At 41.2% G+C, this 27,481-nt stretch overlaps 1 protein-coding gene across 3 annotated transcripts; it reads left to right on the forward strand.

The window, feature by feature from the left end:
* The first annotated feature begins 10,263 nt into the window (after positions 1 to 10,263).
* ZNF831 (zinc finger protein 831) lies at positions 10,264 to 27,156 on the forward strand. 3 transcript variants are annotated; one of them, XM_064729664.1, is made up of 6 exons: positions 10,264 to 10,498; positions 18,267 to 22,485; positions 22,966 to 23,108; positions 24,752 to 24,921; positions 25,042 to 25,190; positions 25,487 to 27,156. In XM_064729664.1, exons 2-6 carry the CDS (start codon positions 18,298 to 18,300, stop codon positions 26,315 to 26,317), a joined length of 5,481 nt encoding a protein of 1,826 aa, XP_064585734.1. In that variant the 5' UTR covers positions 10,264 to 10,498; positions 18,267 to 18,297; the 3' UTR covers positions 26,318 to 27,156. The 3 variants fall into 3 exon arrangements, with proteins under 3 accessions (XP_064585734.1, XP_064585736.1, XP_064585735.1); XM_064729666.1 differs by having other exon boundaries at positions 25,042 to 25,194; positions 25,487 to 25,734; XM_064729665.1 differs by lacking the exon at positions 10,264 to 10,498 and adding an exon at positions 14,817 to 14,848.
* Positions 27,157 to 27,481: the final 325 nt, after the last annotated feature.

Genomic DNA, 27,481 nt, shown 5'->3' on the forward strand with positions numbered 1-27,481 from the left:
TGGATCAAGGGGACTGTGCTGTTGTCTGGGAAACAGTCTCTGGAACTCTGAGAGTGTGGCAGATCCCAGCCAATAATGTTTGCTCTTGCAAGCATCACAAATGTGCATGTGATCAAGTAGGCAGATGATAATCACATGTTATCTCCCACAACTCATGAGCAAGCACAGTAACAGCACAATTAAAGACAAAACCACAAATTCTAAAGGACTTTGAAAATGCTGATGATTTTGTGTTGTTTGGAGATAATCATGTTTCTCTCCCAGTCATTCTTGTGTAATTCAAAAGATGACAACAGTTCTATAAAAACACTGTGCTCTCAAATATTTGTTGGGTGCAACTTTCAGTGCAAAGCCTGAAGTGATGACAGGTCATGGTCAGAATTATGTATTAAATCACAAGCATAACTCATGGTCTTCAGACCTTGCTCCCTTGTCTAAAATTTCTGTCAAACTCTGTTTCAGAAATCTTGGGCTCTATCAGCTATCTTTGGACATGGTTTCAAGAAACCACAACCTGAAAAGAAAAGTTGTGACTTTGTCATACACAAAGTACCACATGGAAGTGGCCACTTAGTCACCAGTGCTGACATCCTCACTGTCACCAAGGCAATGCTTAACTGTCACCAAGACAATGATCAAATCAATAATAAACCAAACAGCCTTGGAGCATGTAGGCTTTCATGTGCCTGAGGTGATCACACAGCTCTGGTGAAGGCAAGCCATTAAATTGTTTTTCTTCTAAGTTTTGCGGGCCAGAGAACAGGTGGATCCTGGATTTCAGAGTATTTCTGCTGTCCTTAGTGCTGGGATTGTGTTTGTTATTGCTTTGCAGTCTCAGCAACTGAGAGCACAAAACCTCCTCTCTCCTCAGATCTTTAACAGGAACAGCAACTTAAGGCTCAGTCCCAGCCTCTCATCTGGGCCTGACAGTGGCAATTCCCAGCCCCAAACTGGGAAGAAACGTATGGACAGGACTGGCAAGGCACAGGGAAACAGCAAGCATGGAAGTCAAAAACTGCACCTGAAATAATCCTTGTCCTTCTGGGGATGAGGTGCTTCGACAGTTTTAAATTTTTAATATCTTATCTGGCCACTGGTGGTTTCCTGTTTGTAGCTCCACTAAAAATAGTTCTCTCCTTCTCTCTTCCAAACAGCCTTCTGAGGGCTTCTCATGAGTTCATTTCATCCAGCCTAAGGGATAAACTATAAAAGAAAAAGAAATAAAAAATATTAATCAAATAGGAGAGTTTAAAATGGAAACATAATGCAAGGATCTTCCATGCAAACAAAGTAACAGAATACTCTTCATGCACAGTGGGACAAAAGTATTTTCTTTCATGGTATGCTCTAATAACTTTTTAAACTGTAAAGTAAGCTGACTCCATAAAATTCCCACTAATGTAAAAGTCATAGATTCCTTTTAGGAAAAATCAAAATCAAAGGCCATGAGATGGCATGATCAAAACTGTCAGAGTGCAGCTTGATAAGTGCCTGAATCTGCATTTCCTGTAGCCACTGACTGACAACCCAGGCCATGGGGGCTTTTTTATGTACTTAGCTGTGAAATAGTACAACACTTAAAGAAAAGTGAGAGGAATATGTGGGAATACTTATAATCTTGGAAATCTTGCAAGAGAACTCCACTCCATTCTGTCCTGATCCAAAGCCAAACACATTTAACAGGCCTGCACAAAGCAGCTACACACAGACCAAGCAGATTGGAGTCAAACATACACAACAACTTGAGGAGGGTCTAAGAACTGAGTAAATATTACAAGAACATATGAGCTGTTAAAAATCCATTTGCAGAGCAGCCCTGGGTGGGTTGCACTTGGGAAGGACTGGAAGCAAAATCCTCACAGCCTGGACTCAGCCCTCAGACTCTTCTAGGCCTTCCACCACCCCCATTATTGTTAATTAGCAGAGCTTCATTAGTGATGATTAATTAGAGAGCCCTTTGGGAGAAAACAGCTTTTTCACCATTGTGCTGCCTAGACTTAATGTGCTGCTGAAATGAAGCTGTCTGCAACTTAGTGTTTCAGCAATAATAAGAGGAATAAGCCACGTGTATAAATAAGAAAAGTTAAATTGCATGCACATGAGAAATCATCAGATTTATCCCAGTATGATTAAGTCAGCTTGGATGAATCCATCTCCTGAGGATGGATATATGTTCTCTGTTACATGAGTACTGAGTCCAAAATGTCAACAGACAGATACAAACTGAAGTTAAAAATATTTTTTAAAGGAATAAGTAGTTTTAGCATTGACTACTCTTCTCACAAAACCATTTTAAATGCAGTTTTTCATATATATGTCTTGCATAGTGTACATTAAAGCACTTTCTGCCTAGCTGCCTCAATTTATTTTTTCTCTAAATGGAGTCATTTAGGAACCACTTCCAAGTTGCTGCATATATATCAGTTCTAGTGCACTGATTGAATAGGATATCCAGCAGGTTCATGATTGATAAGATGGCAAAAATTGAGTTTAAGCTTCTTAGTATCAATTTTTGGTTTTCATGCTCAAAAATAAGAGGAATTTTTATACACACTTTCTAGCGATGAAAAATTGTGAGTATCCAGGAGCTCTCTGAAATACACAAAATACTGTAAAACACTAATTATTAAAAATAAAGGTCTTTAAAAGGAAAGATGAAGAGCACAGCTCTTCTTTTTAATCAAGATGTGAATTCTGTGTGTCTTCAAAGCCAGGAGCTCCCAAGTGTGCAGTGGGATGAGTAGCACAGGAACAGGAGAAACAAATCCTGTGTGAGCATGGGCACCCCTGAGCAGAAGGACTCACACAGGGGCTGCTGCTGCCAGGTCCATCAGTGAGGGGGCACCAGGCAAGGAGCCTTCTAAGGAATATTATTATATTAATAAAAAGCGTCCACAAAGCTTCATTAATCACAAAACTTGGAGACAACCCAGTATCAGCAACAACTAAAACTTATTTAATTTGCTTACTCCAAACTCAGTGTTTGTTCCCTTTGTAAATGTGTGTTTCAGAGTGTCACATATCTTAATCCTTGCTGATAAAAGAGGCTGTAAAGATTTTAAAGGAAAAAAAATTGATTATGATAATGATGATGATATTGCTGAGGTATCACTGCCTCCCTCTCAAGAGGGGAAAAGAGCTGGGTTTCAAAACTGACACATTTCTGAGTAGCTTTTGTTTTCCTGCTTCCCTGAAGTTCACTGGAGGTATTTGAATTATACTCACAAATTCATTATGTTTGGGGGATTTCTTTATACATTATAAATTGTAATCAGAGATATTCAGATATTCAGTGTTAGGAAATGTTCCCTTTACAAGCCATAATAACCAGTATTTGGTGTAGGAATAAAGAGATAGGATATAACCTTCTTAGGATGGTTTGGGTTGGAAAAGACCTTCTTGGTGAAGATGATTTTGATTAAATAAAAAAAAGAAAGATAAAGATAAAAATGTGAATTTACAGTCTTAAGTTGCAGTAACTACATGGAAAAATCAATGTAATTGGGCAGGAAGCTCTTTACAGCTGGCTATTAACCTGAACAGCACATTTTAGTTGTTTTGCTTTAGTGTTCCTGATTCTTTGATGGCTTTATTGAAGAAAATATAAAATACTCATGCCCACAGAACTCTAGTGAAATATGGAAGTAGTAGTATCTCAGATGTTACAAATATGAAAATGTTGAGGAGATTTTCTAGGATCAGCTAAGGACTCAATTCCCAGGAAAAAATTAGTGGGAGTTGAGCTTCCAACTCACACGTTCTCTTTTCTGAAATCTGCCTTGGATGGCTTTCCTGAGACAAAGAACAGTTCACCTGGAATTAAAATTGAGAATTCCCAGTTCAGTCATGTGAGCCACATTTTCTGCCTGTACCTTCTTCTGAATTTCATTTCCATGCTGGCACATAGGATGGGTATGTGAAGGAGCCCTTGCACAGAACATGGCACCAAAATTTGCTTTTCTGAAGTAGTTTTGTGAGTGATTGTTGGGGAGGACAGACCCATCTTTCCCCCAAACCTTTGCTGGTGGCAGGGATTGGGAGAGGTTGGTAATTATTGAAAGGGCAAGGTAATTCTAATGTATATTTTTTTCCATTACTGTATTTATAATGTAGAGAAGCCTTGAGGATTTTACTAAATTGCCATGTACTTCAGGGACTTAGTTTTATTAAAATGAATCCTGCAAGGATAATTTAGCAATGGATCTTTACAAACACAATCACTGAAGTACTGACATGAGTTGAGCTGTTCAGAGGACTGTTTCCATAGCAGCACACAGCTACAGCAGGTCCTCAGAGACACAGGATGCTGTTTCCATGGAAATAGAACGTCTGAGCCTCCAGGATGCACAGAAATCCAGGATGAAAAACAGGAACTAACATTTTAGATTAAAGAGATCTCCTTGTTCACACTTGGTGTGTTTAGCCACTTGTCACCTTTTTGCCTTGCCTAGGTTTTAGGCTGGTGACTCTCTTGAACTTGTTTTTCTAAAACAAGAGGTGGTATCTGGACATTCTGTCTGTCCACACCTTACAGCTTTTTAAACTGATTTAATTTGATTCCAGCTCCAGTGTGTCTCTGGCTGGGGTCAGCACAAGGAGTGGTGGCACAGCTGCTGGGACATCCATGCAGGGAATTCAGCTGCTTTCTGTCCTCAGCTGGAGGAGCAGGAAAGAAAGGGCAGAGGTGCAGGATCAGCACTTATGGTGGTCACAAAGCACCTCAAATAGGCAATGGTAACAAGTAAATGGAAAGTGCTAGAAGGCAGCACAGGAACAATTTCAGGGTGGTAGGAGAGTGCATGGAGCCACAGACAGTGCAGTGTCACTTTTTGTTTTAAAACATGAATTATGTCCCTGCTAAGTAATACCAGTTGTTAGCAATGCTGGTACTCTCAGTTCTTTGTGCTTTTCCCATGTTTCTGCATCCTGAATTTCCGAGATCCTTGGCTGTAAAAATTCTTTCAGATTATTCTACTGGGGTCAAATCACAAAGGATCTGTAATGTGCTAATACTGAGCAGATTCACAACAGAGCCTGTGCACTCCTTTGCAGGAGACCATCAGAAATTGAAAATCATCCAAGTAAAGAGCATAATCATCACTATTTTCAGTAATTTCAGAGCACCATGTATGCAGCCTGAGCCAGGCTGCAGTCAGTGTCTGGCTGCTGAAGGCTTTTCTGAGCATGTACCCAGGATTTCAGGACAAGGAGATAACATGTTAATAGCTGAAAAACTGCTGATACAATTTCAGTGTCTGCTTTTGAAAATCAGAACCATTAATGGTGTCAATAAATTTGAAAAAAAGCCATAGTAATCCAATTACTGCTATTTTAAAACACTCAGGTTCCTTTGTAGCTATGGAAACAAAAATGCAGACATTAATGAGCAAGGGGAAAAAACCCTGGTGTTTCCTTGACGACAGATAAAAGCAAAGCTCCATGAGACCCAAAGGAGAGAGGAACAGAAATACCTCTCACCATGACAGACAGCTGAAATCCAAGTCCAGTGCAACAATAAACCTCCCTCTGCCAGGAGTGCTCCTTCACAGCACCATTCCCTGCAGTTCCCCTTGCATGAGGCACTCAGGGCCAGAGCTGCAGCCTTAGAGCACGTGGGGAGAGCTGGAGCCTCCTGGGGCACTCCTGGGCCAGGTGAGGGTGGTGTGGAACCTGGAAAAGCTCCTCAGCCCCAGGGGAGAGGCAAAGGGCCAGATCTGAGCCTGCCCTGCTGCTTTGCAGTGTGGATGTGACTCATGTGGATCTCGGTGTGGGCACTGGGGACAGCACCATGGCACCCCCAGGGCTTGGAGAGCTCCTGTTCCCTGCAGTGCACCCTGAATTCAGCGTTCATATGGACATTTATCTATAGCAGCTCTTCACCAAGTGACAATCTGTACAAGTGGTAGATAAAAGTATGACACAGATACAAGCAGCGTGCAACTGCTGCTGTTATCACTTGAAATTTAGCTGGCAGCTCTCACAAAATTCACAAAATATTGTTTGCCAGAGGAACTCAACATTGTTCAAAGATAACCTAAGAGTGGAACTGAGGCAGAGCTAAATAAGAAGACACCAGTCAGGTTACAGGGCTATTTTTCAGTGGATAGCATAGAGCAGAATGCAATATTGATATGTACAATGATTAATAAAATAATAAAGGGAAGAGTTAATTGGCAAGTTTCTTCCAGGCATTTTGGAAGAGCTGAACTTTCAAAAAGGTCTCATTTTAACTCTATCCAGCATATGGTATAAGTGAAGATCCCTTCCTAATGGGAAGGACAGTGCATCAATTGGTTCAAAATCCTACATTTTGGGGTGTCAGTAGCAATAAAGAGCTGGACACTGAGGTACAGAAGTGTAAGGTTTCCTTGACAACACGTTGGGAAAAGACACAGCTATGCAGAAAGTTATGGGGAAAATAAAATAAATGCAGAATTGAGTAGTCTGAGTGGTGTGGGCCATGGGTTTACTGGTGACTGGTGCTGGCCTGGGGTCACAGTGATGGGAATGTTCTGCTTCTCTATTTGTAGTTACTGATGCTTCCTTTTATGGGTTTTGACATTGATCTGAGTTGGTTCAAGTGATCAATGACCCTGTCAAATTCTATTCTCTTGTTCTGTAAAACACATTAAAGTCAGTGTACTTGGTGGGCTTTAGAATGTTCTGACTACTGTCAGTTGCTCTGAGTTATCTGTTTTATATCTGTTTTTCTGTGACAAATAAGAAACAGATGGAAAAATGAATACATCTGTAGTTTGTGCATGTACAAACCACTGAACCTTGCTGCCTTTTCGAGTTGGAGCAACTGTTCCTCTGAAAGCTGCATTGCTTCTAAGTGTGTCATAATGGAAATTATTCATGTTTGTGATGTGATATGCCTGAAAAAACTACAGCTCATTAATCCTGGAGCCTATAGGACCTGAAAAGACTCTTCCTATTCCTCCTGCACATCATCTCTGTTGTGAGGCACCATAACATCCTCCACTTTTAACCTTTCAGCTGTCAGCAAAAGGAACATTTGGGCAAGGAGGAGGAACTGGAGCTCTTCATTCCCACCCCATCACCTGATACTTGAGGAGCAAAGCTGGACTCATCTGCTTTTTCTCTCTGATGTCCAAGATTTTTCTTGGATTTTAGGCTATCCTTGTAAATTAGTCCATAAAACAACCCTTCACCATACCTGCTTATGGTGAATTAATCCTAAAAACCCCAAACCAAATAAAGCCCCAAATCAAACTGTGTGATGATTCAGCAGTTAGAGCCTTACCTAACTCACATTAAAACTACATTTGGAAAAAAGGTCTATGGGATTTTAATGGAAGACTGTTTGAGGCTGGACTTTTTCCTTTTTTTTGTTCCTTTCTCCTTTGGGTGAGTATCTGCCTGTCCAGCCCTGCTGTTGGGCTGTGGAAAGAACCCAAAGTACTTTAAAGGAAAAATTCAGTTCTTAGTGAAACTGAGGTTGTGTCTGCAACCAGCTGAACCTTTTCAGCTTTGTGGCTGCCTTAGCATTCTCTCAGAAGCCTTGAGTCTTTTTCCTATGGGATCCATCACTTTTGCCTTCTCTTTTAATTTTCCTTGAACTGACATTTTTGGCAAGGAGAACCATGCTTGCTTCTAATGAAGCTTTGTCTCTCCCTTTTGCTGTTCAAGCACATTTTTGTCTTTAAGTTTTTTCTCTTGGTATGGCCTGACCAGTTTGTGAGGGTTATACTCCTCTTTGGGTGGTAGCTCTTGCTGGCTCAACAAACAGGAAAAACTGCCAGATGAACCTTAGTAGTTGTTATGTGATGTTGATAGGAGGGTGGTAGCTGGCTGTCCAGTTTAAAAGAATGTGGTTTTTTGGAATATTTTTCTATATTCAATTTTTTCCCCTTGGATTTTTAATAGTCACTTTAAAAGATTCTGCCAATTCACAAAGCTGTGATCTTTGGGAAAAAACAGTAATCTTAGTTACCATGCTGGAGATGGTCAAATGAAAGACGTGTGGGCAACCATGATTTCTGTACATTCCAACTTAAGAGTTCATGTCTAGAAAAGAAATATTGCTATTTGTGATAACCAATATCCATATTACACAATGGTTCCTCATGGGGATTGGGCCTCAGAGGAGGATTGGGTGCATTTAGACATCCCAGGTGCCACTTCACCTGCAGCAGAGCCACCAACACCATGGAGAAATGGTGACTTGGGAATACAGCAGCCACAGGGCCATGAAATAATTGTCCATGTCATATTGAGACAAAAATGAGCCACACATGCACCTCTGAGAGTTACTGCTGCAGCATCTGTGTTTGGTTACTACACTTTTCAAACTGAGTCAAGAAAATAGTAATTAATTTTTTAAAAAAATATGAATGATAATAAAAGATTGAGCTGATAGCACACATTAATAATGCATGATGTTTAACTGGGCAAAAAAGGTCTTCATTGAGCAAGCAGAACACAAAGATTTAGAGTTTAGAGAAAGAGTAATAGAAAAAAAATTGTGGTTCTTTTCCTTTACTTCTATCCACACACAAAAAAGTTTACAATGCCAGGAAAAGGACCAGTTTTACCAAATTGATTTTAGCAATGTCAGCTTGCAGACTACATCAGCTGTGCAATGGCACTGGGTCTGCATGAATGGAACCCTGCTGGCAGGCAGATTTCTTGTCTCTCCAGACATTCACTTTTCTGTGTCAGCTGAGCACACAGATATTTCTCCAGCAAAATGTTCCTGCAGCTGACCTCAGCTGTTAGTGTATACATGGAAAAAGAATTTAAGTTTCTCCTGTGGCCTGTGGCCAGACCCCACTTAGTGCCAAGTCAGGCTGTGCTGCTGTGTAATAATGGCAATATCTGAGAGTTTTACCACACAGACACAGAACTGAGGGTTGGTTTTCATCCACTGTTGGGTGATTCACTGTTTAACTCCTTTTTCAGTCTTTTGTCAAAGTGTGGGATCAGCAGTCTGAAGCCCTCCAATCCAGCCCTGCTGGTTTTACTGACACTGAGTTGTGCTGCTTTGACATTCAGCTCTGGCTCCTCAGCCCTGGGTGGGGAGGAAAATGATTGCCAGGGCTGAACAGCAAGGGGGGCACCACCCAGAGCCTCCCCTTCCCTCCCCTGTCCCTGTGCATGCAGCTGCTCTGCTTTTCATTGTCAGCATGACACCAAAGAAATCCTGCTTGATTTGGGGCTCATCTGGATGTGTGAAAATGGACACCTAAACCCCTGCACCCCACAGTGCACATGCCTTCTGTGCAAGCTCAAGATTTTCAACCTGGCTGTCTCTTCTCAACATACTTGAAGATACAAATTTATCAAATTTCAATCTCTTACTATCATGGAGCAGCTAAGCCATAAAGATTCCTTGAAGTTTTCAAGTTTCCTTCTAAAACTGTTTTGTCTGTCTTTCACTTTTCGTGGTAAAAAATATGTTTGAGAAGTGTTCTTGCTTTTCTGACAAAACCTTCCACCTGTCCCTCCCAGCAACAGTGTGTTCATAACTGTTTTAGTCACTGTCACTTGTGTCAGCACTTTTATATCAGCTGAAATCCCATTTTCCTCTCATTCCCTATGATGTGACAGGGAACAGCCCCTTTGTCTCACTCCTGTTGGTCTCCTGTAGTTACAACCAATATTCAAATGTGTTTTCTGCCCAATTTAGATCAGTAAACCTGAGGCGTTGCTGGACTAGTGAACAAAAGTGGGCTGCCAGCATGTCCTGGTTTGTGGCTGTGTTTTGTGGAATATTCAAGGAATAGTCCTGGGCTCAGATGTCCTGCCTGGCCACTTGTGGAGTGGCTGCTCTGTCTATTGTACTGGGCTAGAGGTGCTACCGAGATTTAGGCACCTATTTAGCATGTTCTAAAACACAAATACAGGTGTCCTCTGAAGAATTTCACTGGGGAAATCTGGAATACAAGCTCTTGTAGATTAATTAAAAAATAGCAGCAAAAAAATGATAACAAAATATTCATACTCTGTAAAATATAAAACCTTCCTAAATACTCAATTTACCATTTTTTTTTTTGCTTTAGAGGCTGAGGAAGAAACTTGACTATATTACATCTGCTAAGTTAAAACAAAGCAACAAAAAAAAGATAAAAGGAGAAAAGTCATAATTTTTCATTTGTGCCTGATGGGGTTGTCTGTTTTGGTGTTGGTTTTTTTTTTTTTTTTTTAACTGTTTGCAAATCTTCAGTGTAATGGTTTGAAACCCAGTCGTGTCATTTCTTTACGCCCACACACAGAGCTGCAGTAGTGCAGACACTGTAGCAGGCAAACCATATTCCCAGCATCGGCCATTAAAACTCTTCCTACAGCAGCGTGGGCTGCCTGCACCCCCTGCTCTCTCTGCACACACCCCACCACCCACCCTCCACTGTTCAAATGCTTAAAAAAAAAGGAGAAGAGAAAGACACTGAAAAAAGAAAACAGGATGCTTCTTTTGTTTCAACGCTATTCCAGGGACCTGAACCTCTCCACCTGCCTGTGAATTGGCCACCTAAAGGTTAGCAAGTGTTTTGTTGTCATTTTCTATGGACAGAGAGAGAATTCAATTCTAGATGGCAAGACAGAAATTTGAAAGTTACAGGTTTTTTTTTTTTTTTAATTGTGATGGTTCTTTCACTTAGCAACGAGAAAGATTTTTTTCATAAAACACAAAGCATTTCAGTTCTGGCCCCACTTCAGCTTTTCAGAGGGCTTTAATCGGGATTTTTTCATCATTTAGTCCAACCTTCTAAACTTTAAAAGATGGATTAGGGTTATTATTTTTCTGTTAGAGCAACCTGTTGATTGCAGTCTGCTGGCTGGAGGTTGTTAACTCTTTCCTAACATGGGAAATGCACAGGAGCAAATTTGATGAAAGGATAAAAGAATTAAAATCCTTTGAGGTTTTTAAGCACTAAAAATCCTATTTTTTCTTCATTGTGAAGCCACCAAGCATGTTAAAAAACCAACAGATATGTTAGGTATGTTTCTTTTTAGAAATAGTGATGTAAATCTAAACTAGAGACATAATAAACTCGAAAGCATTTCTTATAGCTGGAGCTGAGAAAAGTAGCAGTGTAAGAAGTAGAAAGGGAAATATTCTTGATACAAATTGCATGAAGAGGTCAAAAAGGCCAATACAGTGTTTACTTACACATTAAAATGTATTTTAGGCAACAATATCTTTACTGATTTAAGCCTTTGAAATGGATATTCAAGAAAAGAAACATAGGAAAATATAGAAAGCTGTATAATAATGATAAAACCAGCTGCTATTCTGGAGCAAAGGGAAGGTAAAGCAGATCCTGTTCTTCCTAAAAGATTTTAATACTGTATTCTGGCACAATATTTACAGAAATAATTGTTTTAAAAAGCCCAACCTAATCAGCTTTGCTGATATTATACAACTGTAGAAGTAAGTGTCAGAAATATTTGTCCTTAAGATGTGGTACAAGAATTTCTAAGTTCCCCAGCAGGTTTTCCAGTGGCTTTGTACTTTAATAACACACTAAGAAGGGCAGAACTTCAGAACAATGACTTGTACTGAGCAGCAAGATTTCCTAAAGTCAGAATTTGAGGTGTGACCATGGAAAGACCCTAAAGGTTTTGGGAGATGGTGGAATTAAACACTTCCAGCCTGGTTCTGCAGGGGACTGAGGCTCCCAACTTTGCTCAGGAGGTGCCGGCAGCGTGCGGGCTGCGGGTGGAACTGGCGGAGTTGTGAGATCAGACACAGCCCTCCAGAACAAGGGGAAAGGTGAACTCAGTACTTCTGTTATGAGATGTTTCAAGATAGGAAGTCAAACTGAGAAAAGTGCAAAGGCAGAAATAGTTTCTAAGTAAAACGAGATTAACAGTCATTGCTGGGCTAACCAGGAAATGTGTCGGTTCCATTTTGCTCGATGAACTGAGAACTAAAAACCTCCAGACCTGGGGTACACTCACAAACATTTTGCTTCCATCACAGAAGGAGTGTTTAAAGTACCTGCACAAAGTTTATTTCAGACCCTATGGTTCACTGTCACTTTATGATGCTGAGATTGAAGTAGAAGTTTTGTGTGGTCTGTCAAGGGAGTTGTGCCGGCTGTCAGTGTTGGATGAGCAAATGGAAATGATAATCCCACTGTCTGCATCTTCCTCTGACAGTAAGGTACTGTGTGCTGCTCTCAGCATCACTGCCCTCCCAGGAAAAAATAATAATTAGCAATCCTGGAAGAGACTTTCTTTTCGTTTAACTTTGTGAAGTTCTTTAAAACATGTAGTTGCAGGATTTTCAGAATCTATTTCCTCACCAGCACAGGAGGAATGTTTATTGCTGCTTTCACTTGCTGTCACCCCTGACAAAACTCTGTAGGTGTCTTTGAAGGATGCAGGGCTTTAAACACCTGGGGTGGGACCTTTTTCACTTGGGACCCAGAAATGTGTACCAATGGTGTGTGGGTTTAACTCCTCACATCCTGGTGGGGACATGAACTGAGAGAGGAGAGCAGCCCCAGGACTGCCTCCTGTGCAGCCCCTGACAGCAGGCTCAGCTTTGTGCATAGCTTAAATTGACACTTTGCTGTCTATTGAGGCAGCTGAAGTTAGCTGAGTTTCTCTGAGCAGAACAGTATTTTGAATTTAAATTAATATAAATAATCTTGCTTAGAGATTGCAGCTGAGGAAGCAGCACATAAGTAGATTGATTAGAAAGAGAAAACAAAAATCACCTAATTTCAAACAGAGCTAATGCAGTGTAATACTGGTGCTCTGTATTTTGTTACTTCTGGCCATTACAGCAGCCTGTTCATCCACATAAATGGGAAGAATCACAGGATGCTCTGAAGGACCCTGATTCCAGAGTCACTTATTCAAGATTTAGGGATTTTAGATCAAACTTCAGAAGGTTCTGCTAAGCCCTGAAATCTCTGTGATAGTGGCAAATATCCAGACAGCCACTTGCTTTTGTTGTAATTTGCTTTAATTAATTATTGCCTCCTTAAGCCTCTCTGGGTAAACATTTTGCAGTTTTAGCATTTGGAATTTGATACTGAGTGATGTAAGTAATGAATTTTAAATGCTTATACATGTTTTCAATTTGTTACTGGGTCCAGCATACTGCTGCAATTATTAGTACTGTTGAAATTAAATGCCCCTTTTAAGTAAATTCACCTTAACTTAATAATAGTCAGTCTCAAAGTGGAATAAAATATAATGGGCTCCAGAAATGTGATCAAACTGAAGACAAACTAATTTTGACTGGTTATGTAAAATGCCCATAATCATCTGTTTGTATGATTTGATTCATGCCAGTGTTCTATTATAAGATGTGCATCTTTTTTCCCCGTTGGTTTGTTGACTGTAGCATGCAGTAATCCTCCAGAAGATCTCACTTAGAGGTGAGAACACATTCCTTTAGGAAAGTATCTCCCAGCAGAGCTGAAACTACTTGCTGCATGTAATTCTCTCCATCTGGACAGACTGAGTCTGTAGAGCAGAAGCATGAGTCACTGTAAAGCGGTTCAGAATGTCAAGTATTTTCTAGATTCACAGATTTGAAGTGTCTGCAGTGCCATTACCAATTACTGGGAGCATTTCAGGGTATGGGAGAAACCAGGAGGATTTTAAGCAGTAATCCTGGGTCCTGTTAAGAGCTTCTCTGCCCCTTGAATAACTATGTGACAGGCAAGAAATAAGAGAAGAAGACAGAAATATTTCTCCACCACCAAAATTAGAGGCCTGCTAAATCAGGGCTCCAGAAATAAATGGAAAGCAATCCAAACAGCAGGCAAAACTCTCCAGGATCAATAAAGCTGTTTGAAATGAAAATCCACTGAGGCCTCTGGCATTAGTCTATCACCAGAGTTATTAAAAGAAAGAGCTCCCACTGAAGTGGATATTGGACAATTATAACATTACAGTTTCACCACTACCCAGCCAGGAACAGGCTGCAGGGTCTGAACTGGGCAGCTGCTCAGCACAGGGAAAATAAACAAAAGAAAACTGAAAATAAAACTGTATCTTCCAAAATATGGTGTTCCTAAGGAAATGATACAGGCCAGAGATATCGATTTTGTAACAATATTGGGAATGCATATTCCAGTTTGGGATTCACTCAGTGTACCAGCAGAGCAGGTTGAGCCATCCCAGTCCCTATTTTAAACAAGTGTTTGCATAAAGAAGAGTGGCCCCTCCCAGGACCCCTCAGTGCTGTTCACTGTGTTGTTACCTGAGCACTTAGGAACTCAACACAAATAAAATCTAATTTTTTAAAAATTAGCTTTAAACTGCACTTAACTGTGCCCTATCCTGTTTTCCCTGCAGCTTTCCACAAGTTTGTGGAGGTTTGTTGAGCATGACCCAAACACTTCTAACAATCCTGAGGCATTTTCCCACCTGGTTCCTGCTTTCTCCTGTCCCACAGGGCACCATTAGAAGAAGCTGGTGGACAGCACTCACAGTGGATAAATTTAGTATTTCATATGTGCCAAGGGTCTTCTTTCCCAACATATCTTAAGAGAGACCTTTACTGTAAAGTTAAAAGAAAATTACCTTTAGGAGAATGAATTAAAAACCCTACCATTGTATTTCAGGACAATACAACTGAAAACAGAGTAAAAACCTCCACATTTCAAAGATTCTGTTTAGAGCTCCCTAATTAAATTGTGATAAAGGATACAGAGAGGTTGAAATACCACTTCATTTTCTTCTGTTTCAACTCTTCCTGTTTTCTGAAGGTTGTTAATGTGACACCAAGGTAAAAAAAAAAAAGAAAACCCCAACTTCCTACTTCTAATCTGTTTCAAGTCTTTGTCCTCGTTTCTCTCTGCTTGCATCAAGTATTGACAGAAATGAGACTTTTTTGCTGAAATGCCTGGATCAATCAAAGGTACGTGAACTAGAATTATTTCCAGACTAAAGACTTAATTATTTCCAGACTTCTACTTCTGCTCCCTGGTATTTAATCACTAAAAGCTTTTAAAAAAAGGTAAAGACTCCTGGTATAATTGAGTATATTGTGTATGTTCAGAATGTTGAAAACCTGCTCCTGTGGGGTTACAAAAATAAAGGAACTCTGTCATGTCTCCAGGCTGTACCTGCAGACCAGGGTGGGGGACTGAGCAGTTGAGCTTAGAGACTGATGCTCTGCTCAGTGCTGTGTCAAAAAATGATATGAAAATGCAGAAAAGAAGCATTTACATGTTTAGCTATTGATTTGGTTAATAATGGTGGGCAGTTGACAGAGCATTGCATGTGCCATGCAGAAGACAAAAAATCTTTTGGTTGTGTAGTCCAAAATTATACAACAGTGCTGACAAAATGAAACAAGTTTTATAAAATGTTTGGAATTCAGGAAAAAGTCTATAAAAATGAAACTTATTGGATTTAAAATTAGGGTTTTTTTTATCAACCTCCTGTGTTAAACTACTTTATACTTATAAAGTGACTAAGACAATTTCTGCTACAATGATTTTTTATCTGAAACTGCTCCACTTTTCAGTGTTCCACAGACCTGCCTGTGGTGTTTACCTGAAGTTAGAATTTCAAACCAGGAACAAAATAATTGTATTTAATGGAATTTTAGTGACCAGTTCTGATAGCTTAAGAAATCAGTTTAGAAAATTCTGAGCAGGCCAAATCTTGCATTTAGCTTTGTTTGTTGAAAAATTTTCCTTATCTAATTAGGATCAAGTCTTATGCTGGTAGTTCAGTGCCACGAGTTACAAACAGCTGAGAACATGGGGTGGATGCTCAGTAACAGAGCCCAGGGCAAAACCAACAGAGGAAGTTCTACAGTTGGGCAAGGACTACCCTGAATCAGCCCTGGGGCAGAATTACTTTGAGATAAGCTATTTTTGTCAACTACAAAGAAATACAGTGGCCTTTTTGGAATATAAATAACAGATGTGAAAAGTCTGATGGTATTTGCCTCAGTAGAATACAAGTCATGGCAGTTTCACTCAGGAAGAAAGTATTTTCTTGCTGTGAAAAGCAGCAAACTACCACACCTGGTAGAAATGTTTTATTACATTCTTAAAAGCACATTAAGTATCACCTTTAGCTTACTTGTTGAGCTTTATTTAAAACTTTACTTTAAATTTTCTGTCACCACGTAGGTGTTTTTGTTGTAGAGCATTACAGAACACCAAAATGAGTCTCAGGCTGTGTTGTTGGCCCCAGAAACTTAACAGCATTAAGTGAAATTACAGAGCATCTGGTACTTGGGAACCAGAGTATGATTCCTATGAAAAACATCTGTCTGTGGTGGCCTTGAAGGGCCCATCAGCTCTGCATGGCCAGAGGGAACCAGAGAGAGAAATAGTTTGTGCCACTGGAGCAGGCTGCTGGGGGAAATGTAAAATATGTGGAAGTGTATTTCCACACTTCTCCCTGGGGGAGGGAGGGGATAAAAGACACAGTGCCTTGTCCTGTCTGATGTGGTATTGTTAGATGTTCTACCTACCGGGCATTCAGGCTTCACTTCTCTTCTTGCTGTCTGCTCTCTGCAGCATGTTTTTTCCCCTAAACTTTAAAAAAAAATATTTTGGAAAAACTACTGCATACTTAATTTGTATCATTGTCTCATCTCTTACTGTATGTTGTATTTAAATTTAAAAGTGACCATATAACTTGGGAACTATCTTAAATGCACTTGAAATGTTGATAACATCACTTTGGAAATTAGAGGATTCCACTTTTATTCTGTAGGGGTAACCACACTGCACAATATGGATAATAACTTCTTTCTTTAACAAGCCATATTCTTTTAACATTCTTTCATCATTATAGTCACTATTATAATAAAAAGCCTCTTAAGTGATTATTTCACATAGAAATGTCAGAAGTGCATAAGAAAAATCCATGCTTGATAACTGAGCTTAATTTATATCATTCATGAGGAAGAAAAAACTGGCAAAATCTAACATTTTGCTGTGCACAGATCAGTTCATTTTACACATTGTTGTCTTGGATGGAACCAGTAAAAATTTCAAAGCACATTTTGAAGCAATTCTTTTCCTGTTTCCCAGTAATGATAACCTATTAAAATGATCCAAGGAAGTTACAGAAACACCACTAGAGATTATGCAGTAAAGCAACAAATTGCAGATTTCAAATTGAGCCACTGATTATGTTATTCCAAATGGGTTTTTAATGCCTGTTTGCACAAGAACAACCCATTATTCATAGCAGCCAGTGCATCCAGTGAGCATAGCTGAACAAGAATCAAATAAATATTCACAGATCACTTGAGTTTCACCCAAACTGTAATTACAAGGAGTTATGCCTCTACTCTTTGAAAGAAAATTTTCACCTTGCTTATTTTGATAGTTTCCTGCTTTGTTTCTAAGAAAGAAATAAAGACAATACAAATTTTTCCTGAAATAAGTAGTCTGGACTGGCACCAACCCTGCATATATCAGGATAGATTTCAAAATAATAGGTTCACTTTTTAAAAAAGAAGATGTTTTCATTTGGCATTGAGAGCACCTAAAAACAAGCAGTACACCATAGTATCTCCATTAATTATATAAAATTAATTTGGTCTACACAAAAGCCAGCTTTAATTTCTCAACTATTTTCCTGTGATACCATCTTTTCTACTTTGCAGATATTTATGCAAATATGACTTGTAAAACAGGACATGAGTTTCATTTTCTTCACATATTTTCATTTTATACCACTTGTTGCAATGTGTTTGGCCTTAGCTCCCTTAAACTGGGGAAGGACAGATAATATGTGGGCAAGTTTAATGTCCTGTGTTTGGAACTGGTTGCCCAAAGAAACTGTGCAGTTTTTAGAGGTTTTCAAAACCAGACTGGTAACACCCTGACAGCCTCATCTGACTTCGGTGCTGACTCTGCTGTGAGAAGGTGCTTGGACTAGAGAAATCCTGAGGTCCCCTTTAACTCCAACTGTTCTGTTAATATTGTTAATGTTAATGAACTTTAAAAACATGATAAAAATATGTAATGGAAATATGGTTCCAGAAAACTAAAATTGTATTGTATCTGGTGTGCTTAGAGCCTCCATTTGCAAATCTGAAACTCAGATTTGTTTCCAGTGCTTTGGGTACTCAGTGTAGGTTGTAGGAGTGGTTTCAAGTGCAGTGTTGAGTGTTCTTTGCACTGTAACTCCTAGAGGAAAAATGGAAGAGGAACCAATTTAATTGGGAAAGGAAGTGATGGTTGTCTGTATAATACCTGCAAGTGTGATATTCTCAGTTGCCCATTTTCCCAGCCCAGGCTGGGCTGTGTGTGTGTTATTCCAGCCTGCACACCGGTGTCTGTTCTGTGTTCCCTCGGCAGGTCCGTGAGCCCATGGCAGCCGGGCCCTGCCATGGAGGCCCAGACCCCGCCCGGCCCGGGCCCGTCCCCGTCCCCGCGGGGCCCCTCGGAGCCTGCCCGGGGCCAGGCCCTGCCGCAGCCCCTGTACCTCAAGGCCCTGACCATCCCGCTGCTCCAGCCCGTCCAGCCTGGCTGCTTCCAGCCCCACGGGCCCTTGGTGGCCGCCAGGAGCTGCGTCCACCTCGATGGCACCAATGTCCCCCTCATCCTCAAGCCGCTCGTGCCCCCGGAGGGCTCGGAGCAGCCTCAGCCGCTTCTCCAGAAACAGCTCGGGCAAAGCCTGACCTTGAGCATAGTCAGCACTTTACCAGTTTTGTCATCGCCGAGTCCTTGTGTAAAAGCATCTATTGGGAGCCCAGGAAAATCAAAAAAATCTGGGAAATACATCTGCAAACACTGTGGACGAGATTGTTTGAAGCCAAGTGTCCTTGAGAAACACATTCGCTCCCACACGGGAGAGAGGCCCTTTCCGTGCACCACTTGTGGCATCGCGTTTAAAACCCAGAGCAACTTGTATAAACACAGGAGAACCCAAACGCACGTCAACAACACCAGGCCGCCCTCAGACTCTGACATCAGTGGGGGACCAGAGCAAAATGAGAGATCAGCAGAGAGCACCACCTCTCCCCAAGGCAGCAAAGTCTTGAGTAGCAGCAGTGAAGACCAGGGGACGCACATCAAACAGCCCAGTTCAGAGACCAGTGCAGCAACAGACACTAAGAAACTTCATGAGGTTTCACTGCCGGCAACAAGCTCCTCATCAGCTGCTTCAGAAAATCAGGAAACAACAAATCAATCATTGAGTTCAAAGGCTATTCAGGGGGTTCCTGAAAGAGAACCTCAAAGTTTATCATCTCCAGGAGCTTTGCCAAATGGTCCGAGTCTGAGAAAGAAGATGCAGGAGCAAAGAACTCCGACTGCCAGTAAGCACATTCAGCTGCAAAGGCAGCAGGCAACCTCTTCAGAGAAGCAGTGGGATTACAAAGCCTTGGACTGCAAGCTGAAGAAGTGTGAGAGCACTGACTCGGGGTATCTGTCACGCTCTGACAGCACAGAGCAGCAGCTGACATCGTCCAGCCCCCTGCACAGTCTCCACGAGCACAGCACAGAACTGGAAAATGAAGCTGCCTTCAGCAGCCCAAGGTGTGCCTCCAGCAGCACTGCAAAGCCAGAGGCAGCTGACAAAGCTACAGCCTCGATGCTAGAGAAAAAGAGGCTGGAAGAACACATTTCAAAGCTTATTTCTCACAACAAAAGTGTGGTGGATGACACCCAGTTAGACAATGTCAGGCCCAGAAAAACTGTCCTTTCTAAACAGGGAAGCATTGACCTTCCAATGCCTTACACATACAAAGACTCTTTCCATTTTGATATCAGAACTTGTGATGTAAATAGGAAAAAGAATCTTTCTCTTTGTTCAGCAAAATCTACCTTTGCACCCCTGGAGAAATGCAAGCCAATGTTTTTCCATTCAGTTCCCACCCAGTTCTCCACAACAATCGACACTGTGCCTGTTACTCGGAGCAACTCCTTGCCTGTTGTGGAGGGAGCGAGGATGGTGCATGACAAAGCAGGATGCTCAAAACCACTTTCTCGTACTAAGCACTCTGTAAACACAGGCACTGCTGGTTTGCTGCCTAGCAACGATCTCACTGCCAGTTCAGTGGATTTCCCTAATAGCCATCCCCGAGCTCTAGTCAGACAAACTGCAGTGGATGATTTGCCCCTAAGTAACGTGGCTGATCATCCTTCTCTGTCAGAGGAGCTGAAAGGGACTAAAAAGCTTGGGGCTGCAGAAGTAATCTGTGCTAAAAATAAGAAACACAATCAAAGGAAGTTGAAGATGTTCTCTCAAGAAAAATGGCAAATGTATGGAGATGAAACATTTAAGAAAATCTACCAAAAAATGAAAAGCAGTCAAAATGCCAAGAAAATGAAACAAAGAGAGAATAAGATTACAGATATTACAAGCCCGATTCCTAATTCAATGGAATCAACCAGCAGCACTGAAATAACTGAGGAAAGAGATGGCAGGAGCTCTGCAGCTCACAGTCCTTCCTCCCTTGTGACAGCTGCTTCAACCATGGGTAAATCAGGAATCTCTACTGATTGTGATCATGTTCTGCGGAATGTGTCCTCTGAGGAAACTTCAGACAGAGTGTCCAACCTAATGGAGACATCACATTCTGTAACTGCTGGAGCTGTAAGCAGCCAAACTTCCCCAGAGCTCAGTGGCAGTGACACGGAGAAATGCACAGCTGGCAGCAGCACACTGCTGGCTCCAAGCACTGGTGAGCTCAGCCTTCAAAATCCTGAGTGTCAGCTGAGCAGCCACGGGAGGAATGAGGACTGCTTGCCAGTACAGAGTAGCAACTGGGAGAAACCAAGCCCTGGGAAAGAATCCAGTGCATTTGAATTAGATTGTAAAAGCACTTCACACAATTATGGGAACCATCATGGGACTAAGGAAAGTGGCCAGCATGGCCTGATGCCCCCGTGGGTCCCTTGCAACAACAGAGAAACTGCAGGGAAATCCCAGACTCTGCCATCAGAAAGGAAAAAGCTGAAATTCGAAGTGGAGAAGACACAAAATGTGATTTCAGTGCCCTGCCCTAGTCCCAGTAGTGAAACCACTGAAGTAAGTGAAGCAGAGAGAGGCCTTTGCTCCGGCACTCAGTGTCTTCCCACAGCTCCAGTGAAATTCTCTACTAAAGCAGAGGAGCAAAAATCAAGCACAGGAATTAATGAAGCCACTGGAGGTACTGAGAGTGTGGAATATAGGAAAACAATCAAACTTCCCACACAAACTTTCAATTACTGTGACATCAACCTTCTTTCACATCCTGCAGGTATCTCAAGAGCTTCACTGGTGGGATTTTTAGGGTCTGAATTAAGGGAAAGTGATTCCAACTCTTTTGCCTTGCACAATGCAGCAGATGGAGACAACAAAATGTGTCTTGTAAAAACAGGAGCAAAAGTGCCACTTCCCAGTGACAATGCTGTGGATGTGTCTGCTAAAAGCCATCATCTGCAATCTGATGATTTAAGTCCAGTCCCACAACAAAATGCCTTCTCTCCAAAATATATCCTTAAATTGCCCCAGGACAAGAGAGCTTCAGATCTGTCACCTTTGCTTCAATCTGAACAGGAGATGACACCTGGCACACCTGTGACAGTCACCTTAACCACCCCACCCTGCTCTTCCAGCAGCACGTCCCTCCATTCTCATTCCACGGATGTGGTTTGGTGTCCTTTAAAATCTGAAGTGAGACAAAAGGCTGGCAAAGAAGAAATTCAATGGAATCTTCACACAAACTGGAAAACTCCAGGATTCTGTTCACCAGTCAGCTCAGAAACCACAAATATCTTAACCACAGCAGAGAACACCTTTCCTAACCAAAACTTCAAGCAGCAGGATATTGCAAGAGAGGATTGGAAGAACAAACAGAACAAAAATAAATTAAATTATCAAAGGCAAACAGAAGAGAAGTGGATGAGTAAAAGTACTTGCTCTATACAGACTCCAAAGAAGAAAATCTGCTTTACTTCTGTGTATACAAGTGGCTTTTTCATATCTGCTGACATCAAAGATGAGAGGAGGGCTTTACACCACCTTTGCTCAGGAAGTGACTCTTTGATAAAAACATCAGTTTCTAGCAAAGATGCAGAGCCAACAATCCTGGAATGGGACAGAGAGGAAAGTCCACACATCCTGAAGGACACCCCAGCACCACTGCAGGATCTGCAGCATTCCCAGAGCTCAAGAGACAACCCCACTTATTTTTGCCATTCTTTTGGCACTTTCTACTGCCACACTCTCAGCACCCACTGTAAAGGATTCCCGGCGCTGCCCCACTCTAACAGGACCAGCTGCTCTGGCCCTTCTGCAGTGCCAGGCTCCAAGAGCAGCTTCCCATCGCTCAGTGCCGAGCCCCGGCTGACGTGGTGCTGCCTGAGCAGGAGCCTCCCTCTGCCCTCGGAGCAGGGGGGCACTGCAGCCTCTGCCCACCCCTCCGTGCCCCCCTGGCACAGGGAGCCCAGCAGGGAATGCACCCTCTCCAAATACGACATCTCCATTTTCAAAATGAGAAATATTAGCAAGACTGTGGCATATGGCTTAACAAACACAAGCTTGAAAACGTTGGTTTCATCCTTTTCTAAAGGACATCAGATGCAGGAGGTAATATTGATAATTCTGTTTGCTTTCTCAAGAGGGTGTTATTGGCTGACAGCCCACCTCCATCCGCTTATTAGGAAAATTAAATAATTATCAGAAGTGTATTTATGAACATTTACAGGCATTTGCTGATACACAATTTACAATTTATATTTTTATAACATAAGTCTATATTAATTTGATGCATCAGAAAGATATATTTCTGTGTGAATATTTAAGTTTCTTTCACTTTTCAGAATGCTGATAGTGAGAAGAGTGAATTTCTATTTCTTGATTTTTTCCCCTTTATGGGGATTTTTTAACATTTTTCTCTAATAGCATCTGTTTTCATTCTAAATGAATATTTGACTTAAATACAGAGTTGTGCTACTTAACTCCTATGCTGTTCAGTGCTATTTAAAAAGTGCACAGATTTCCAGCTTTTCAGTCAATGTAATTCACAATTTTTTCATGCACTTGATTTTTCCTCAATATTCTCAACAGTTAAGCTCAGACGGTCCCGGTGGTTCTTTCAAAAATATTTCAGAGCAAAAGAAGAAAACAGTAGTTTGCAAAAAGGAAAAACTCTCAACAAATAAACTCAAGAGGAGCCACAAACAGAAAAGGATTAAAGTCACCCCTAAATGGTAAGGAGTATGGCTTTCAGGTTCACTAGATATAGACATCATTTTGTTGTAATGCGTGTAAAAACTCCACAGAAAAGAAAAAGGTTTGCCCAAAATTCAACCTTATCAAAACTGTGGGGAAAAAAATAGATAAATCTCTCAGAAAGAGCTGTTCTTATACCACAGCAAACTTTGGGCCCCGAAGGTAAACTATAAAAATATCAATATGTTGTTTACTATTAGGAACAGACTTTTCTAAGCAAACCAGAAATATCCCACAGAAAGATGATGCCTGGTCAGTTGACTCTCTCTATGATTTAGAAATTCCTCTTATCTGTCAAAATTGTCAGCATTAACTTTTGTTTGAAGGGGACCAAAATGGTTCTGTTTTTAATCCTGTCCCAGCTCAGAGCAGTGCGTGAGACCCTTTGTCCTTGGAAGATCCATATCCTGAGCTGGTATTCACCAGAGAAAGCAGGACAATAAATATCAAGTTTAACACCAACTAACAGAACCATCTGTAGTTCAAAGGATCATTTGGTTTAAATAAAAAAGCAGGAAGAATTTGAGCATAAAACTATCAAGGCCACATTGTCTCAATCAGCACAGCTCCCCCCTTTCAATGGGAATTCCTATCAGTGGAACATTTACCCTCCAATCTTTCAGGAGCGTGGGGCAGCAGGATGCCTGATGAATTGCTGCAGTAAGGAGCACATATTGTGTGCACACATCCCTCTTTATTTCATGGCCAAAATCAGACAGAGTGACTCCCTTGAGGACAAATCAGTGTCAGTAACTTAATCACCGTGTCCAGCTCAGCAAACAGCACTGCAATTCTGAAGGGTCATAAGAACAGAAATAGAAGACTCAGGTCTATGTCACCCAACTGTATGACATTCTTCTAGAACTTTTTCCTGGTTTGATTTTCAGGTGCTGTTTTGTTGTTGTGCTTTTTTTCCCTGCTGGTCTCAGAATTTGTTTATATCAAATCTATTTAGGGATTTAATTAAGTACAGTGTCCTGAAAGCTCAGGTCATGCCTGTTAGTAGGTAACTGGCCCAACTGGTAACCACCAAATGTAATTTAATTTTCTAATACACCAAACACCTGAGTAAGTTCATCCTTTTAGATTTACATCTTGCTCTGTGGATAGTGACAGTCTGTTGATTTAGGGATGGGACTTTAGTGTCACTCATTCATAGCAGAAACTAAAGCAGAGTTGGATTATTCAGTGTGGGTTTGCTAAATAACCAGAATCCTCATGTTGTTCCTTAGTGATGATGAGCAGGTAGCACTCAAGAAGTGAAAAGGAAAAAACACAATAACCACACAGCCTCAGGTGATTCCTGTGTGGTTCAAGTCTTTGTGAAGTATATTGTTTAAAAATTCCAGATGTAAGAAAAAGGATCTGTTATTCCTTAATCCTTTTCTCTTAGAAAATCAAGGATTTACTGATCCTAGAGAGAAATAAAGATCATAAAATAATTGTGGGTCTCTTACCTAAAATCCAGCTTTTGTTTTTGAGTTGACATAAACAAGCATCTCCTTCCCAGTAATGAATTGCTGTTAGACTTTAATGCACCTGACGAGGTGCTGCTGTTCTCCTCTGGCTGCTCCTACATCTCCCATGTTTGTTTATCCCCTCAATGCCCCTGGCACTGCAGGTACAGAGGGAGGCACAGCCATGGATTTGCTCAGCTGAAAATGAACCGGCTGAGCAAGAGGCCCTGTTTCCCCAACAGAGCTCTGGATGCTTTGAGAAAGGGCTGCTCATCCCAACCCCCCAGATTTAATAAGCATAAGAAGTGCCATCCTCCACAATCCAAGATGCAAGGTAAGTTTTTTGGAATATTTGTGTGAAAATATTATTTCAGTGATATAATGAGAAATGTAGCAAGTTCAAGCATGGGGAGCGGTGATAAAAATCAAAGTTTAACCAATCTCTTTTCAATAGAAAATTATCTACACCAGCAAAAAGACACATCATATTCCACCTCAGACAAACAACTTTGCAGAAGGAAAAAAGCAAAGAATAACTCAGGAATATCTTCCCATACTGAAAACCTAAACCATGTTAAACAAAAAGACAAAATGGATAAAAAAGTAGGTATTGTACCTTAATTCTTGTATTATTTTTTATTAACAGAAAAAAGAAGGGTTAATTAAAACCTGAATTATATTCAGCTACTTTAAAGTTGAAATTGAAACTATTTTGTATCACAGATTTTGGTTAAAATGTTTGAAAATGTGTTAAAGGTATTTTTAGGGGTTAAAATAAAATGAGAACTTACTAATGTTAGAATTAGCTAGAATAACAATTAAACTTGAGTACTTTGGACAAAATTACTCTGGACTGAAAACTTTACATGTATATTTTTTTCCCCTCCTAATTCCTACAGGACATTTCTGGGCAAATCAGGGAACACCCAAGAACAAACGCTTCTGTCCAGAACATTACAGCTCCTCTGGGAATAGCTGTGACAGCTCATTCCTTTTCCTCCAGAGCTGACACATCCCTGCAGGAGTTCAGCAGGGACGTGGCCATTTGCTGCTGGGTGACACAGCCCCTCGTGCTGCAGCCGTCCCTGCCTGGGCAATCCCGGCCAAGCCTTCGGAGCCGCCCCCTGGCAGCTTCCTTTGGCTCCTGTCCTGAATTTACTAACGCTGACACAGGTGAGCAACCTGGCAGCACAAACCCAGAGGCTGCTGCTCCTCTTTCCTTACATCCAGGAGGAAGCCAGGAAAACATATTGAGGGTAGAGTCAGACAGCCAAATATTTGGGATATCCGAGCCGGTGATCCAGGCTGCCGGAAGGGAGAAAGCTCCAAGTGAAGAAAACACAGATTCACCTGGCACAGAAGGCTCAGCTCCCAGTTCCCAGCCAGGATGTTCACGTTTGTTTGGATCCCAAGCAGAGTCTGTTCATTTGCCCAGCAGGGAACACTCACAGAGGGCAAACTTAGCTCAGCATCTCCTGGAGCTGCACGGAAGCGCAGACAAGAACAGATCCCACCTGCAGCCCAATCCCTATGGAAGGCCACAGGGAACAGCTACTGCTACCTTTAAAAAGTCCCCAATGACTCTCAAATCCCCTGAGTTCAAGAGTTACTCTGCAGCACCTCCCAAGACATACAAAAAGAGAGGTTTAGAGATGATGAGGAAACAAACGCGGGTGGAATATGATGACACGAGCAGTGATGATGAGGACAGGCTGGTTATAGAAATATAACAACAGGCTGCTGCCAGGGCTTGTGTGCCAGCCTGGAAATGCCAGGGATCTTTGATCCATAGTTCTGAAACACCTTAACATCAGCAAAGCCATTCCTCTGTGCCAGAGGCAACACCCTCTTTGGAAGAGCCCTTCCTTTCAAGGACTCAACCTTTTTTAAAAAATTCTCACTTGAGGCTGGCATGGCACATTCACATGCAAGAGGCAGCCTTGTGCTCCTGACAGGTTTCCAGCATTGTTAAAGTTCCTGCCAGTCTCAGAATTCCCACAAGGGCTGCCTGCCCGTGGGTGTGTTACTCCAAGCCTGCCGTGGATTGGGTTACTGCAACAATGCAGCTGCAGCAGCTTCCTCAGCTCAGATTTCCTGCGAGGGGTCAGATGTGTTCCCTTCTCCATATTCCTGTTGTCACTGCCTCTGTGCTGGGAGTGACACGCTGGCATTAAGGGCAACATCTGTTCCCTAAGTTTCTGTGATACTGGAAGAGTCTGGAAAAAATGCTGGTCTTTTTCCATGTTGCACAAATGTCAATGCTTCTGTGTGAGAAATGACACAAGCATGCTTTGCTTTGTGTTTTGTGCCTTTTATGCCAAGATCTACTCGAATATTCTTGATTTGTAGGTGGAGAATATGGGTGTTAGCTATTGGTATTTCCTTGTGGTAAAATTTCTGACAAGGATTTTCTCATTATATTTGTCACATTGTGCTCCAACTGATGTCATCTGGAATGTTTCATTTTTATTGTAATTTTAACTGCAATGATGCCATTTTATGGAGGGTAAAGAAGCTATATGGCATAGCTTGTTTTCTTTTTTTAACAAGTTTTGTGCTACAAACCCTAAAATTTACTGGTTTCTATGTGAATAAATAATTAGATATTTCAATTTGACCAACTGTGTTGACTTGCTTGATTAAACTGATGAACACTAAAATATTCCACTTCTACATTATAATCAAATTCTGTACTTAAACTTCTCCTGTTCTTATATTCTGATTCACACATAAGGATTAATTGATTAACCTACATGGGATATTTGGAGTTGCTTTTTAGTCATGCTCAAGTAAAAGAATAAACAGATCATACAAAGAAATTCAGTACAAATTATCTGAAACAAATATATGTGTATGTGCAAAAAAATGTCCAAACAGGTCAGAGAGATAAACCA

Source organism: Zonotrichia leucophrys, chromosome 20, assembly GCF_028769735.1.
Source record: "Zonotrichia leucophrys gambelii isolate GWCS_2022_RI chromosome 20, RI_Zleu_2.0, whole genome shotgun sequence".
NCBI classification, from domain to species: Eukaryota; Metazoa; Chordata; class Aves; order Passeriformes; family Passerellidae; genus Zonotrichia; species Zonotrichia leucophrys.